This window comes from Rhinolophus sinicus, linkage group LG03 (genome assembly GCF_036562045.2).
Source record: "Rhinolophus sinicus isolate RSC01 linkage group LG03, ASM3656204v1, whole genome shotgun sequence".
In the NCBI taxonomy this organism is placed as follows: Eukaryota; Metazoa; Chordata; class Mammalia; order Chiroptera; family Rhinolophidae; genus Rhinolophus; species Rhinolophus sinicus.
In genome coordinates this window covers 146,635,841-146,652,826 of record NC_133753.1, presented here as the reverse complement: position 1 = coordinate 146,652,826, position 16,986 = coordinate 146,635,841, and the positions used below count along the sequence as shown (strand labels likewise).

Genomic DNA, 16,986 nt, shown 5'->3' with positions numbered 1-16,986 from the left:
AAAAGCAGACACACAGACCAATGGAATAGAATTGAGAATCCAGAAATAAACCCACATAAATAAGGACAGATAATTTTTGACAAAGAAGCAAAAAACATACAATGGAGAAAAGACAGCCCCTTCAATAAATGGTGCTGAGAGAATTGGAAAGCCACGTGCAAAAGAATGAAACTGGACTGCTATCTGTCACCATGTACCAAAATTAACTCAAAATGGATCAACGACCTGAAACAATAAACTGCATAGAAGAAAACATAGGTACTAAACTTATGGACCTTAGGTTCAAAGAGCATTTTATGAATTTGACTCCAAAGGCAAGGGAAGTAAAAGCTAAAATAAATGAATGGGACTATATCAAACTTAAAAGCTTCGGGCATCTATCATTTTAGTTAACAGGCCTTGAGCACCTGCTGTGGGCCAGTACCATGCAAGACTTCGCAGGCACAAGGTCTGTTATTCCTCACAATACTATTGCGAATAAGTCCCTGAGTCACGGGTGCTGTTATTACCCATGTTCCAGGTGAGGAAGTCAAGGCTTGTAGAGGTCAGACAACTTGCTAAGGTCATACAGCCTGTACGGTAATAGAGCTGGGGTCTAAAACGTCTTTAACCATGACATTTTACCTCCTCTCTCGGCCCTATCTCGTACGACTGGGAAAATCAAACCAGGAAACGTATGCATGAGAACTGGGAGAACTTGTCAAGTGCTACTCGAAGTAGTTGATTACCTTCCTAACATACTTACGCTAACTAGAGTAAAATAGTGTCTAGTTACCTGGTGAAGAGGCCTAGAGAAGCTTTGGTTTTTGTGATGAATCCATTAATGATTGGGTGGGACCTGACTTGTTTCTTCTTGGTCACCGTCCTGGAATTGTACTTAGGACAAGAACTGAGTGTGCAGCATCTACTTCCTGGAGTCCCGCTCAGGCGAGTGTGAAGGCAGGCTTTCTGGAGGGCCCACCCAAAGGGACCAATGGGGGCTCCCTAGGATGTGACGCCTTCAGGGCCCAGCTGCTGAGACCGAGCGTCCCTGATGCCTGAGAATGGCACAGGGTAGTGAGATGCCTTTGCCGTTAGAAAATCTTCTGTTCTCAAGAACCAGAAAGGGAGTCCCTGAAAGGCATAAGGCGTAACCACAGAAGGTCAAAAGCACAGATTAAAAAACAGATGACCATGTTTTAGCAGTTGGAAGCAAAATGTTCAGGGAAAGGCAAATTGTTGGCAGACAGATTAGCTACGGGAGTCTTTTTAAATACTGAAAGCCCTACAAATAGAGCATAATCCTAGCATCTGTCTGTATTTTGAATTTAGGCACTTACAGTCTGAAGAATTCAGAATCCATTTTGAAAGTTGGGAGGGCAAGGCAGTCGGAAGAGTAAAAGAAGCTCCTTTTTGAGTGACTCGCTAGGTGCTGTTTCTTTGTGTTTCCAGTTTATGGTGCAGTGCTTGGCACTGAGAAGAGTGTCACTGAATGATTGTTCGGTTTGCTGTGTTGAAATCTGGCCTCGTGTTCTTTAGTCTGCAGCAGAGCATGTTAACAGCTTTCAATGAAACTAGGATGGCTGGAGAAAGTTCTTGGAGCGCCACAAGCACGGAGGCCATTGAGCTGCTCCATCAGGAGAGGGGAGCAGAGATTAGGGTAGTCTCAGCATCACTTCGCTTTAGGGTTTAGTTCCTCAGCTAACGAGCCAGTTCATGGGTACTTATAAATTGGCAATAACCACATTGGTTCCCTTTTAAGTCCTTGGAAAAACTAGAGAAATTTCTGTTAGAATAAGTGACCAGTCAAATTTATAAAGTACTATTAAAGAAATGCATTTTATTTCTTTATTTTCAGTAATTTATAACAGACTACCATAATATTGTTAGAGAAAGTTCCTCTTGAAAACTTCCTTTACTGAGTAAATTAGCTTAGCTTATAAAGTGTTTGTAAATGAGTGCTTCTAAGGTAGCTAAGCTTATGATGTTAGGGAATAAAAATATTTATAGGTTTATTTTAAACACCCCCTGTCTTTCCTCCATAATAGTATTAAAATAAACTTCAGCTCAGTCGCTGACATTTCTCTTTCATGATAAGTGGAAACAAATTAATGAAATTACATCCATGTGGTATTTTTCTCAAGCTTGTAATTGGATATGTTATAACTATCTACTTTTGCTGTTTTTTGTTTTATAATGTATACTGAGGTGTTGTAACCTTTATATATTATAATGTCTCTTAGCATTGTCATCCTTTGTGCATTTATATTTTTCACGTTTTCCCATTTCAATTATTTATTTAGCTTTTTATCATTCCTATTTTTAACCTTATTGAAATATAAATAAAATATACTAAACAGCACATATTGAAAGTGTACAATTTAATCAGTTTTGACATATGTGTGCACCCTTGAAACCATCACCACACTCAAGAGAACAAACATTTAATCATCCTCAAAAATTTCCTTGTGCCCCTTTGTAAACCATCGCTCCTGCCATTCCCGTCTCTCCAGGTAACCACTGATTCACTTTCTACCGTTACAGGTTAGTTTGTATTTTCTAGAATTTTATATAAATATAATCATATAGTATGCACTCCTTTTTAGTTTGGCTTCTTTAACTTTAGCATAATGATTCTGATATTCATCATATGCGTACATCATAGCTTATTTATCTGTTCGCCTCTTGATGGAAATTTGTTTCTTCCCCCAGTTTTCAGATAACTTTCCAAATAAAGTTGCTATAAGCATTCATGTGCAAATCTTTGTAGGAACACATATTTTCATTTCTCTTCGGTAAATATCTAGGGGTGGAATGGCTGGAATACATAGTATGTGTGTGTGTGTGTAGCTTTTTAAGAAACTGCCAAACTGTTTTTTGAAGCTGTTCTATCGTTTACCTTTCCAACAGCCCCGTATGAGAGTTCCGGTTGCTTCACATCCTTACCAACACTTGGTATGGTCAGTGTGGGACTGTATTTTATGTTTCTGCGTGGTTAGTAATTTCTGGACACCTTTTACTGGGACCTGGGTTAAAAGATGAGCCTTGGAGTTAGTAAAAGATTTCCCACCACAGAGGAATGTGTTCACATGTCAAGGAATAATGAGCTTAGGATCACGGAGACATTCCAGGGCTTGGAAGCCCAGGGAAGCTTCTGGTCTTCCCTTTGGAGACATTTATTTACACACCGTGGTATTAGACCTCAGCTGTTTGTTTCCTTTGTGGAGAACTATTTGCATCCAGGCTAATGAAACTCATCTGCTTATATTCTGAGATATGTACCAAGGATTCTTTCCTTTTCTCTTATCAAGGAAAATTTTTGACTCTAAGGAAGCAAATGTTTCTGCTGTCTCAGGAGGTGATGGGGGGCTGCTGTCTCTGTCCTATATAAACTCTCAGGTTCATAATTTGGTGTTCCTCACCTGTGTTACAAATCCCAGCATGTGCAGGATGACATCTGGCTCTTTTCATGTTGCCAGGGAGAAGAACTGGGTTCAAAGGGAACTAATGTGGTTATTGCTATGAGGACATCTCATGTTAAATTTCAAGAAAATGTCAATAAATATAGAGATTAAAAGCTTACGAGTAGGTATTTAAAAATGTTTTTATCACTCTGATTACTATACCATGGTATCTTATAGTGATTTTATTTTATATTTTCCTGATGACTAATGATGCTGAGTACTTATTGGCTATTTGTATATCTTCCTTTGTGTAGTGATTGTCTTTTGACCATTTTTAAGTTAGGTTGTCTTCTTACTGAGTTGTTAGTGTTATTTATTATATTCTAGATACAAGTTTATTATGTGTGTGTTGTGAATACTTTCTGCCATTCTGTGGCTTGCCTTTTTTGCTTTCTTAATAGTGCCTTTTGAAGAGCAAACTTTTTTGAATTTAACAAAGTACAATTTATCCGTTTTTTTTAATGGTTCACGCTTTTGTGTTTTTTCAAGAAACCATTGCCTACCCAAGATTGCAAAAATGTCTTCCTATGTTTCTTTTATAACTTTTGTAGTTTTATTTGTTGCTTTTAGGTAATTTTGAGGTAATCTTCAAGTATACTGTGAAGTAAGGGTTATCCTTATTTTGATAGACTGTATTGTTTCTGTTTTTTTAGGTTGTCTCTGAAGTTTGGTGATGCTGAAAATCCCAAAGGTCTTGGTATAAGGTAGGTATTGGATACCACTTTGGAGTATCATAGGTTCAGTGATTCAGATTAGCTCCATATAATGTATTCATTCAACATGTAAGTATCAAGCGCCCACAATGTGCTAGGCACTGACATGTGAGATGTCACATCTACCTAATTACACTGAAAAGTCAGTCGCGTTATGTGATGGGATTCTATAGTAACGCTTTCTTTGGTTTTTATGAAGGCATCTATGGTTTTCCTCAGTTATGGACCTAGAGAACGCATGAACGCATGAATGTGAGAATGTGTTACCCTTTTCCTCTGAGCAAAGAATGAAATATATTTAAAGCTCCAAGGGCTGAGGCTCTTGTTTGAAGTTATTTTCTGTACAGCTCCTTACAGTGAATCACACATCATTTAACGATAATGAAAATGTGTCTGTTAGCTGAATTCCCCAGCAGACAGTCAGCACAGGCTTACATTTTTCTGTGTTTATGTATGGAAGGATGCATCTGCCAACAGTAGTTTATCCAAGCAGTTAGGAACTGCTCTGAAGAGGGCAGCAATTTGAAGGCATTAATTTTTTTTATTATTATAAAAATATGTTTCCTTTCCTATAAGACCAATCTTTTACTAGAGGTAGCTGTGCCTTTGACATTACTTGAAAACTGGCAGAATGTGTTAGGGCAGTCTTTCCTTAGCTGTGTTCTATGAAATACTTCTGCTCTGTGAAAATATTTCTAAGATTCCCCAGAAGAGGCATTCTGTGATCAAACATGTTTGAGAGAGACTGCACACCATGTGCTCCTCTTGGAGATTCACAGTGTAAATTTGTATATTAAGGTTTCTTTGAAGGCAGGCTCTTTAGAAAGGTTGTTGCACTTGCTAAATTTGACTAACCTCGTGTTCCCCACGTTTAACCTTGGAAAACTCTCTCCTCAAAACACTTGCGTACACATCACGGGACACAAATGTTTAACTGATCATAACAGAGAAAAATGCATGCCATCACCTTTCAGAGAAATTTTGTAAGAAAAATAGAATCCCACAACATGACTAAACACATAACGTATCTGTTTGATATAGAATGTTAATATTTTTTATTCAAATCATACCTTTTTCCAAAAAGGAAAAAGCTTTATGAATTTTTTTTTGACAATAATGTGCAAACACTGTCAGTACTCCATCTAGATCCCCTCAGATATTTCCATTTGAGAGCACTGTAGTCCACCAACTCAACTTTCAATCGCCAGTCTTTCTTGTCTAGAGGTTTTCACTGGCCAAAGGTGCCCACTGCCTCCCTCCCTATCCCAGCAGCCCTCACCCAGTGACTGAGAGAGGTGTATTAGAACCCCGGCTCCTTCACCCTCAGATGACATAACTCAGGCATGCATTTTACTCTGGCTGCCATGGTCCCCCATGGGCATTTAGCCCCATTTGCCCACTGTGGAAACTCGCTTAATAATATGTTACTTCTGGCTGCCTTACGTTCTTTTGTCATTTCTCTTCTCTCTGTTCTACATATTTTGAATGACTAAATACCCAAATAAATTTGGGATCACCTTCCAAAAATATTTCCTGTATTCACATTCTTATCTCAGGGTCTGCTTCTGTAGAAGCCCTAAGACAAAGTAACACGTCTATTGACAACAGAAAAGTCAGAAAATTGAGTTATAAAAAGAAAAATGAAAATCACCCATAATCCAACCACCATTTGTAATCACTATTAACATTTTGATCTCTATTCTTCCAGAATATTTTTCTGTGCAGTCACACATTTTGTTTTCAGTGAGAAAATGATCATGGCCTATGCATATTATAATGTTTTTATGTTTGGAGAATATTCCATTCCACAATGGCTAAGAATAAGAGCTCTGGTCACCAGACTGGATTCAAAGCCCAGCTCCAATACTTGCTCTCACAGTGAACTTGCCAAGTTATTTAACCCCTCTGTGTCTTAGATTCCTCACCTGCAAAGTGACGATATAATATTATCTCTCTCATGGTGTTGTTGTGGAGATTAAATAAAATACACACAAAAATCATAGAAGGGTGCTTGAAACATAGTAAGAGCTATTGCTATTATTTTTTACCATTATTTATTTAACTAATTCTATAATAATGTCCATTTAAGTTTTTATCAGTCGTTTTGCAAAAATCAAATCAAATGTTAACTCTAAAACAGAAAAAAGCCACCTGAAACTAATATAAAATAATATTGAATGTCAACTATAATTAAAAATAAATATATGTATTCATGACATGTAAAGTACAGCATAGGGAATATAGTCAATGGTATTGCAATAGCTATATACGGTGTCAGATGGGTAGTAGATTTGTTGGGGTTATCACTTTGTGAGGGGTGTAAATGTCTAATCACTATGTTGTTTTGTACACCTGGAGCTAATAATGAAAAAAATAAATAAAAGAAGAAATGGATTGCAGGTGGGTAGGATCCATCACGCTCTAGAACAAAAGGCCTAAAAAGTGTTGTACCTCAAATTCACCTGGAGGATTCTATCCTCAGGGTTTCTGAAAAGTGCAGTTTTAAACAAAGTCCGAGGTGATGCTTGATAGTGGGGTGCTGGGACCACACTTTGAGAAACACTGCGATAGACTTTTTTTTTAACACTTTAGTCTTTGCATGTTATTCATTAAAAAAAGTGTAGTATTTCTCTTAAAAACTAAACTAAACAAAACAAAAAAACAGAAAAAAGCCGAGCTTTCTGTGTTTTTCCTTTTGTAGGAATTATATTGCTCACTTTCATGGGCTGCCTTGTCATTTGCTTTCATTCCCACTCAGCAGGAAGCTCTTGCTCAGAACCGAAGTGAAAGGCTCTCTTGGAGCCACTTCTACTACCTGACAAAAGAGGGCACAATTGTACTGTTCATAGAGGACGTCCTGTGTCAGCAAATGTAAAAGAGCTTTGGGGGTAATACTGTTTCATGATCATTTTCAGATTCACCCTTACCAGTTACAACAAGTTGTCCATGCAGAGCTGGTTTAGTCTGCACCGAGTCGAGATTATTTTTAATAATTCAATCCAAGCAACTTTTAACGCAACTGGCATCTATGCTCTGACAAGTCGTTCCTACCACTGCCAGCATGTCAGCAGCCTACAGCGATATGATGCCCTCTTGTTGCCCAGTGACATGGATGATATGTCAAGCCTGTGGGAGGTCACTTTTGTTGATTTCCAGGTAATAAACTAAAACATATGCTCCTGTGTGGTTGGTGCCAAAGAAACTCAGTGTTTGTGTGCAAACACCTGTGATTGAAACATAGGTGTTTAAGGGAAAGAAAGGAATGGGTACCTTTAAAATAATGTTGGTAATTTTTTCTTTATCCTCTAAGGTCTGAAATGGAAGCGAATACTTTCGTCTCCCTGCATACCCCACACCCCTCTTGCTTTCACCGTCAGTTTTATGCAGTCACTAATAATTATCAGGGAGGAATGCCAGCAATCTAAGCCGGAATGAAGCCGTGGCCTGAAGCCCAGTGACTGACACTTCCAAGAGTGAGAGGCCCTTCTAGGGAGAGGAATTATCAGACAATTATTTTATTTCCTTCAGGGAGTGCAGCAGTGATCCTATCGGGGCAGATAAGAAGTACATCTGTAGTGTGAGTGACAGCTTTGGCAGTTAGCGTAGGAATGGAACTGTCAGCCAGGGAGTCAAAAATATCTCAAAGATCCTCTTGAAAATATTTGGGGAAAGGCATGGGGGCATAAGAGGTTCTTTTCACCATTAGAATGTCAGGCTGAGAGACATCTGTCAAGTTCCTCTGTCCTGTTTACCTGTGAAAAAAGCTTTAACTTGTTCTTCTAACTCACTGAAATACATAGCAGGCACACTTATCCCTTTTATGGGCACTTAACACTCTTTCCCATATATAAATGGAAGTTCACATATCTGTGTATACATGTATATTTATATATATTTAATATATAATAAGTACATTTTTATATATGTATTTACATGCCTCCCCAAGCTTGGAGAGGTGTGGTATTGATGAGCTGCAGCTTGGGGTATGGAAGGAACTTGCATTTTAGAGCCCAACAAACCTGGTTCCAAATTACTTCTCAGCCACCTGGGCAAATTACTTCACCTTTTCAATTTTCAATTTCTGAATTTCAATATCCTTATGGATGTAAAGAATTCACGGCCTAATTTATGTGCCAACCTCAGGACTGTGGCGGGATAAACAATAACTACCACTGTGAGCCCCCTCTTGTGTGTCAGCACTGTGGTAGTTATTTTATATATTTGTCTTCCAAATGTATCATAATGCTGCAAGGTAGCTATTATCATCCCTGTTTTACAAATGAGGTAATTAAAGCTCTAATCATTACATAATTTTTCAAAATTATGTAACTGGTAAATGGTAGAAGCAGAATTTGAATTCTGGACTGTCTAGCTCCAAAGGCATATATATATTTCTCTCCCTTGCCCCTTAAAAGAGAGGCATGCAGGAAGGGCAATGGGGCAGTAATAATGAAAACAAGGAATAATTCACCCACAATCTCATCTAACTAGAACAGAGGCATTCACTGATTTATGCCTCCACCCTGTTCCAGAAATGACTTATGGTGACTTATTACAAGAAAGATAACTTTGCAAAATAGGCGAAGACATAAGGCTAAGAAAAACAAAGGAAGAAAAGAGCAGTTAGAGCCACTGGTGAAGTTGGTAAATAAAACCACAAGGCCATCTGTCCGCCCTGGCTCGGGGTGGCTCAGTAACTTGGCTCTGAAGCTTTGGAGCAGTCAGCATAAGAAAGAATCATCATCCAGTTACATGTCCATGGGGTCCATACGACTACTGAAAATGTGCTTGCGAGAAGTACGTCCATCCCAGGGTTGTGCAGCACGTGCTGGTATTTTGGACAGCAGCCCTACAGTGAGCACAGCATTGGGTGTCAGAGGTGGGCCTTGTTAAAACACCTTAATGGAAGCAGATGGCAGAATGCAAACTCAGCCCAAGGAAGAGGTGATGGTGGCTGAGGGATGTATACAGACGGCAGCATCCCACATAGGCTGCTTTGCTGATCTGGCATACTCCAGAAATAAAGCATGGAGTGAGTGATGTCACATGCATGGCACACTCAGATGTCTCAGGTAGGCCAGCTGGGGACTGTGGCAAAGGGTAGCCAGCATCACAAGGAGCGTATGTTATTCAGCTCCTGCTAAGTTTTGCTCTGTGGGAATGCCGGCCCAGTGTTGCTGGATCTTTTGACTTGTCAGTAGAAGCTAGAAATCTGGATTCTTACAGGAAGTTGTCAGGGTGTTCAGAACTCTGGGCCAAACAAAACACACCTGTGGGCTGGATACAGCGTACTTGCGCTCTCTAGTCCAGAAAAGGGACGGACAACATATCCTTCAGGCATTCTCCACAGATACTGTTCTCAACCAAGTCTTGTTAAGAATTACGTGGCAGTCAGTGTGAGGACATTCTCTTTGGCTGGATTTGCAGCATTAATTGAGGCCAGCTTTTATAACTAAGAGCTTGACTCTTCAGGCACTACTCTGAAGATGAGGCCTTTTCATGAAGGGGGCAGGCCAAGGATCCCAGGAGCCAGGCCAAGAATCTCCTTCAGAATCTGTTTTGGATTCAGTCTAGAGCCTAGACAATTGGGTGAGAAAGGCCCCTAAGGTATATGGCGTGATGGGTGGCTACGATCATTTTAGCATGGAAAAGTGCTACGTGTTTCCCCCATAAGATCTAGCTAGACAATCAGCTCTACTGCATCTTTTGGAGCAAAAATGAATATAAACCTGAGTCTTATATAATATAATAGAATATAATACCGGGTCTTTTATTAATTTTTGCTCCAAAAGACACATTAGAGCTGATTGTCCAGCTAGGTCTTATTTTCGGGGAAACGGTACTGGGCCCACTTAAGTCCTAAAAACAAGTTCTCAGTAAAGCACTCATGGATAATTGAATTTTCTGTTGTATTCCTTTAAATCCAACTGGGTGACTGAATAAAGTGATGCAGCACAGAGTTATTTTCTAAAACCCAGCTAAATGTGGGGGCTGCCTTCCGCAAATGATTACTGTCGTTTAGAGTAGTTGCTCTGTAGCCTTGTTTCTTTCAGTGTGACAGTATTTAGATACTGGGCCAGTTGTCAATTTGAACCTCTCCTGGTTCCCAGTAATTAACGCACTTCATCTTCACATATGGGAAAGCTTTCTTTTCTGTTCTCTGGATAGGACAGAAGGAGGGGTTGATATACAGCTCTTCCAAAAAACAGTACCAAATCTGTAGAGTACGACTGATAAAGATGTGATGGGAGGAAGAAGAGACAGAACACTGTAGCAGTTCTGAAGTAGTAAACTGAGGCGTAACTCTGATGCTGTTTGAATTACTGCTTTACTACACTTAATGCTGTGTGATTCTGGACAAGTTACTTAACTTTCGTGTCTCATTGTCCTCATCCATAAGGTAGGGATAAAATAGTAATTTACAGGCTCTTATACAAGTAAATATTAAATGAGTTAAAGGAATGTCTGATACATACAAAAAAAATACTCAATAAGTGGTGTGAGCTTTTATTATTTTCCATTTTACCTCATTGAGAATCATGATATCTTCCCTTAAAAGACTCTTTCTGTCTAATTCCTGTCAACAGAATCAAAGGCAGAAAAACTGAGACTTAAAACTCTTTGGGATATTGATACTAACACACAAAATTTTGAGTACGTTCAAATTTTAGAGATACTGCAGCAGTTGTGGTTTGAGATGAACGAGAACATTCCTAAGAAACAGATGAAAACAAGTTTTATTTAAGAGCCTTGAATTTCATGAGCCTCTTAATTATGACAATCATATATCCTAGAGGAGTTTCTAGGTCAGTCTTGATTTAAAATTAAGTTTTACTGTTCCATAAGCATACTCACATTTGTTAGATCATGCGTTTAAATTATTCAGCAAAAATGGTCACAATATCTTAAATTTGCCTCATTAGGGGTCCAGAACCCCCAGCCCAACTGGGAAGATCTCAGAAGAGAGAGAATATGTCACTTCCGCTCTGCTCCTTCTCCTGGCAGATCCAAGGCTTTCCCATCAAGGACGGACGCTTCGCTGAGGCCCGAGACTGCGCCCCTTCCTTCTCACCAGCCATTCTGATTGGCCTGGCCACGGCCCTCATCCTGCTGCTGGTCCTGGCCTACGCCCTGCACATGCTCGCCTACCTGCGCTATCTGGACCGGCACTACGATTTCATCGCCTCTCCGGCCCACGTCCCCCAGTTGAAAGCTCGAGACGCAGCCGAAGAGAGGGAGCTGCTGAGGAGCCAGGGAGTCGAATGCTATGAACTGAGAAGCCAACCAATCTGCAAAATGTATGTTTAGCAGCACAAACCCCGTCTCCCTCACAGAGTCCACAGTGGTCTCCAAAAGGAGTTGTTTCTAGTCTGCCCTTCGACTTGCGATACAAGGTTTTTTACCAAATGGCTTGATAAAAAAAAAAAAAAAAATACATGCACAAAATACATTTTCAAGCATCTACTCACCTACATGGATAGACTCTGGGCAATGAAAAGGGAATTCTCAGAAATCCCACAAAAATAAATATGATCATTCATTGCCCTAAAGCTACCTTGAAAGCAAAGTGATGTTTCAAGTTAGGGACTCACACAAAAAAATAAAGATGCAATATGAAGAAGGGAAAACACACTTGGTCCTTCTTGCCTGTTGCCAGTTTCCATGTGATAAATGTAGAAATAATGAATACAAGGTTATCTGGAAGTTCCAGATTTAAAAATACCTTGTAACATAGTTCCCATTTTCCAGAAATTAGGTCACAATTTTGTCTTTAAAAAATAAGCTTTTTTATTTTTTTCCTCTTTCACAGAACTGTTTAGAGGATACACCTGTCAAAATGGTAGAACACTTCATTCAAGGTTTTTTTTTTGTCATTCACTTTGCTACTCGGGCAGCCCAGTTCAATCTATGAAGTAGGGGTGATGATCTTGGTAGTATCTCCCCTTTCCCCTCTGGTTGTAGTGCCAAGGTTTGTCCCATTTGTCTGATTTAGACCTCTGTTAGCAATCCTGAGTACTATTTGAAATAAACATCTGAGCTAAGTAAAAACAGTGTGCTTGCTTTGCAAACACAGCTTTAAGGCAAATCCCCTAAACCCCCTTCCAATAAGACAGTGTCTCCCAAACTCTTATTAGAAATTCCGGAAGCACCACTAATCTTCTTACTACCACTTTCTTCAATATGGATTCCCCCATAATCTTTGTCAGTTCCTAGCAGATACTGAAGATTGGCTCACTCTTTATCCTCACCAAAACTTCTCTGATAGGTCTTCTGTGTTAAAAAGATCTTACATATAAAAAGTACACTGCATTTCCCTAACTAGGGTTCCACACATGACCTTGGTTCTCCTAAGAAGACACTCCAGCCTAAAACTTAGAATGAAGATAGGAACTATGCAGGGCTGGGGATCACACACAAAGAAATTGGATCTTCTCTGCAGCTGTGTGGATGGGTCCAGTCTGTTGCCATCTTAGATGCCAATGAGCAAATGACAATGACTATGGGATTTCTGATAGAACAGTTTCCTGTTGGACATTTCTTCTGGCTGCGTTATTCTTGGCCATGAATGTAGGTTTGCTTCCAGCCCTCTCAGAATTCTGGAAGCTCCTAAAACTCTATAGTGAATTCCTTTGTGTTTGAATACCTAGAGTAGATTCTGTAGTCTACAACTAAGAGTCTTGATTTATGTACTTATTAGTACCAAAGATGATTGCAGGGAACAGACCTTCAAAAAAATGGGAATCTAGGATTGATTATCTGACTCTGGCTTAAAACCAGTGGGGATTCTGTTAGCATTAGGGAATAGGAAACTGAAAGCCCATATCATTCCATAATGAAACAGTTAGATTTTCACTGTGGTTGCCTTGGTTGTCCATTGGTGGTATAAATGGTTGCTGTGATGGGCTATAGGTACATGAAGGGTAAGCATAATTCATTATTCAAACTGTGACACTTTTGAAGGTGAAAGGGACTGTCAGCAATTCCAAGATAACAGCCATAAAGAGGGTGGTGCCATGCAAACTGGGATGTATAGTCACCCCAGGTATGGGAGATACACTGTAGAATAAGCTTGCTTTGTATCTGCGCCGGAGAGCTTATAGAAAGAAAATAATAGCTCAAGATCTTAGCTTAGCAGCTCAAGGTGTGGTGAAAGGCCTGGGGCAGATCTATAACGATCTGTAAGGAGCTCTTACCTCTTGTCAAAGGACTGACATAGTTGAAACTCAGATCCAGGTCTGATCCTGCAAATTGGTAAACAAATTGGTAAACTGCATTGCAGATGGAATTCACAGCCTTTCTACATCTCTTATATGAACATGAGGGCATTGATTATGAAAGAGAGGAACCTTGAAATAGGAATGGTAACTTTTGGGAGAATTTAGATGACTTTAAGAATGTTGAAGCCCCATACTCCACTAAGTTTTTCTTGCTAGCAGAAGCTACCTCCGAGAGATGAATCTGTTCCTGCCCTACTTGCAAACCCTTTGATGGCCTTGCCAGACTAGTTATCTGGCCAGTGGGTGCTACTTTTCCTCAGTGACTCTAGGCAAGTAGAGTCACATTCCCAGGGAACCAATTGCAAAGTCAAATCTGGGAGAATGAAATTGCAAGGTTTTGCTAATTTATGTAGCAAAAGACTTGGGCCAATACATGTGGAAATGGAGTCTGAAGGTGCTAACTCAAAGAGCAAGGTGTATAATTTTAGATTGGGCTGAATTTTTTGACATAGTTTTTCTTACCAGACTTTGGACTAAATGTGTTGATTTGAGCAGTTGGGAGTATTTTTAAGTTTTCTCAGTGGGTTGATTAAAATTTGGATTCAACAGTGTCATACACTAAATGAAACAGCAATACCAGAAATCCCTTGGTGTAATATTAAGAAAAGAAATTTAATAACTTAGAGAATTGGGATGTAGGAATGGATTTATCATGTATGACCTACTCTCCCTCCCCATAACTGTTTTCCTCTGTGAAGGCCCAGAGGACACTCCTTTTGTCATAGCACTGCAAAGTACATAGAGAAGATAGCATCAGCATTTTTGAAAAGTGCTCTAGTGGCTGCCCTCTGTAGGCTATGGATGAAGGTAGGAGATCCTTGAACTGAAATCCTTAGTCTCAATAAGGATGCCGCGATCCTGGAGTAGCAGAGGTCAAGTAGCAACGTTTAAAGGGCTGAGGGGCAGGAGTGTTAATCAGATTAGATTATGTTTTTTAATGGTAAAGTGACCTATGACAGATGTGGTTGGGCAGTCCACTGAAGTAGTCATGTATCTGAATAATAGTAATAATCATAATCTACTTCTGGTCTAAAAAGACCTTACTTGAGCCGTCATAGTAGATTCCTAGAACTGAGTCTGTTCGTAACTCATGCCCCTTGAATGAAAAAGAGGCCTCTTAAAAAAGGGTCTGTGGTCCTCATGTCTAATGTTGTGCATTATCATGAATAATTTTATACGTGTCAATCAGTCTCTGTATTTTTACATGACTTCTGATATGTTCTGATCTTCAGGTAAAGAACTTACATTATTCCCATGGATACTTTTATTATCAACCCAACAGATGTGTGTTGTTATCTATAATTGTTAGTGCTACAGGAGCATAGCCTAACAGATGTCTGTCTTCTTGGGACGTCTGGAACAATATGGCAAAGAAAGTGATGTTTGACATGAGTAGGAGTTGACCAGGTAGGTAATGTGAAGATGGACAAACATGGCAGAAGGAAACACATATGTAAAGATTGGACTTTATTGTGTGCAGAGAACTGTGAATACATGTATGTGGGCAGACACTTATAAGGTATTTAGAGGAGTGAAGAGTGATGAAGCTGGAAATGAAGAGATGGAATGGATCATTGTGCGCAACTAAAGACTTAGAATCTTGACTTTAGGTAATGGTGAGGCTCTTGAGAGGAGTTTAAGCAAGATGCTTACATGGTATGTACCGGTAAGTGTGAGTAAAATAGAGACAGAAGTGCCAGTTAGGAGATTATTGCAATCTTTCAGAGACAGAGAGGGAGAATCTAAACTAAGACAATGGGTGGGAGGAAGGAGCTACAAAAGATATTTAGGAAATTGGTTCAATAGGACTTGGCAATCAGGTGGCAAATCACAAATAACTGGTAGGTAAAGTATGTGGGGTGCTGGGTGAATGGGGATGCCAGTCTTTGCAATCAGGGAGAAACAGATGAGGGTAGGGGTGGGGGTGGGAGATGGGAGAGATCCAGGTAGGTAGCTGAATATGTGAGTCTGGGGCAAAATAAAGAGGTCTGGACTCGAAATAGAACACTGGAGATGGAGCAGATGCTGTCAGTGTCCCACCCACATTTCTTTGTCCCTTACCACTTTTCCCATTGCCCATAACTGCCCTCAGAGGCTGCTCTACCTGCATTCATGGCAGGCTAGAAGTGCTGAAGAATTGATGTCCCCTGGGAATGGTCTTCATCCTTGTGGATAAATACTCCAGCTCGTTTGCCCCTTGACTAAGACCTCTCTAGAATGTATTTCACACCATTTCCTGGGGTTCCCCAGCAAGACTAAACGTTTGCTCATTGTGATATCTTGGTTGATAATGTTCACTTGACTCCCTTCTCTGCCCTGTCTTACTTACCTGCTCCCCTAATGATGTTTCTTGGTATCACCTTCAAAATAAATGACTTTCATTTAAGTCCTTGTCTCAAGATCTGGTCTCTGGAAACCCAGAGTAAGTCTAGCATCAATGGGTATAGGGGGAAAGCTCAACATGAGGTGGCAGTGGTGATGGAGAAATGAATGTGATCACCCAAGGAGAAAGGACAGGCTGCTGGGAGATCATGGGGAATCCATCCTTATGGAGTAGGATGAGAAGGAGAAATCAGTAAAGGGGCGAGGGTAGAAGTAATCAGAAGGAAGAAGGCAAACCACAAAAAGAGTGGTGTCTCAGAAATCAAAGGCAAAAAGGCTTTCAGGATGAAGGGAATAGTTAGTCATGTTAAATGCTAGAGAGTGATAGAGCCAGAAAAGCACTAAGTGTTTATTTCTTGGATTTAGCCAATAGAAGGTCACTGATGAACATCATACTCCATGGAAAAGTGGGAGTAGAGATAGCTCAGAATATTCCCCCTGGTTTTCTCCCAGAGGGACTACCTTGGACTGGTTTGCATTCCTTCTCTGAAGATCACTGCGTCTCTCGACATGGCCTCCACATGACTCTCTCCTTCCGGGTTTTAGTAACTTCTTCCCTTGTTCCTTTGGGCTCAGAGATGGTAACAAGTCTGCTGCTACTAGCTCCAGGCAACTGTACTGTTCCTTGTGGGTCTCCTGTATTCTTCTGGGACCTTAACAAATGGTCCCTTTGTACATAAACCCTCCTTAACTGATCCGAATTTGAGAGTGTCTGCTTCCTGTTGGGTATCAGACTTACACAGAGGTTTAGCTAAGTTAAAACTTATTTGTTGCTTTGTTTGTTTCATATCTAACAGTTTTTTTCAGAAAGAATTTAAAACCGCTATTTTAATCAAATGGAAGAAACAGGAGCATGTTGTAGGATAAGGCAGGTTCTAAGGTTGTGGTGTTTGTTTTGTTTCTATCTGCCTGCTGTGACATTCTGAACAACTATGTTCACATGGGTAATGCCCTCCCATATGGGTAGTGCCCATGTATTGTTACCCTCTGCTGGTAGATCGTGGGCTCTACAGCCTGATAGTCCTTTGAGATCCCTGCTGCACAAAGGTGGGTAGCTGGAATAGGTAGCTGCAGGATGCAGACAATTCCCAGAAAATAAACAGGCTTTTTCACTCAAAAAGGCAGATCGGACTGTAAGAGTGGTATTATATTCAAGGGCAGCCCTTAAAT

General features: G+C 40.1%; 1 protein-coding gene across 6 annotated transcripts in view; it reads left to right on the top strand.

Moving 5' to 3' along the window:
• LOC109455057 (V-type proton ATPase subunit S1-like protein) overlaps positions 1 to 16,342 on the top strand; it is a 43,375-nt gene extending 27,033 nt beyond the window's left edge. For 2 of the 6 annotated variants that reach the window (XM_019746364.2, XM_019746360.2), the window contains 4 exons: positions 4,097 to 4,147; positions 7,072 to 7,312; positions 11,162 to 11,454; positions 14,744 to 16,342. In XM_019746364.2, coding sequence (XP_019601923.2) covers positions 4,097 to 4,147; positions 7,072 to 7,312; positions 11,162 to 11,454; positions 14,744 to 14,759 — 601 coding nt within the window. In that variant the 3' untranslated portion in view covers positions 14,760 to 16,342. Of the gene's footprint in view, positions 1 to 4,096; positions 4,148 to 7,071; positions 7,313 to 11,079; positions 12,206 to 14,666 lie in introns of those variants that run through there. The other 4 variants (XM_074328765.1, XM_019746361.2, XM_019746362.2 and 1 more) reach the window with 3 other exon arrangements.
• Positions 16,343 to 16,986: the final 644 nt, after the last annotated feature.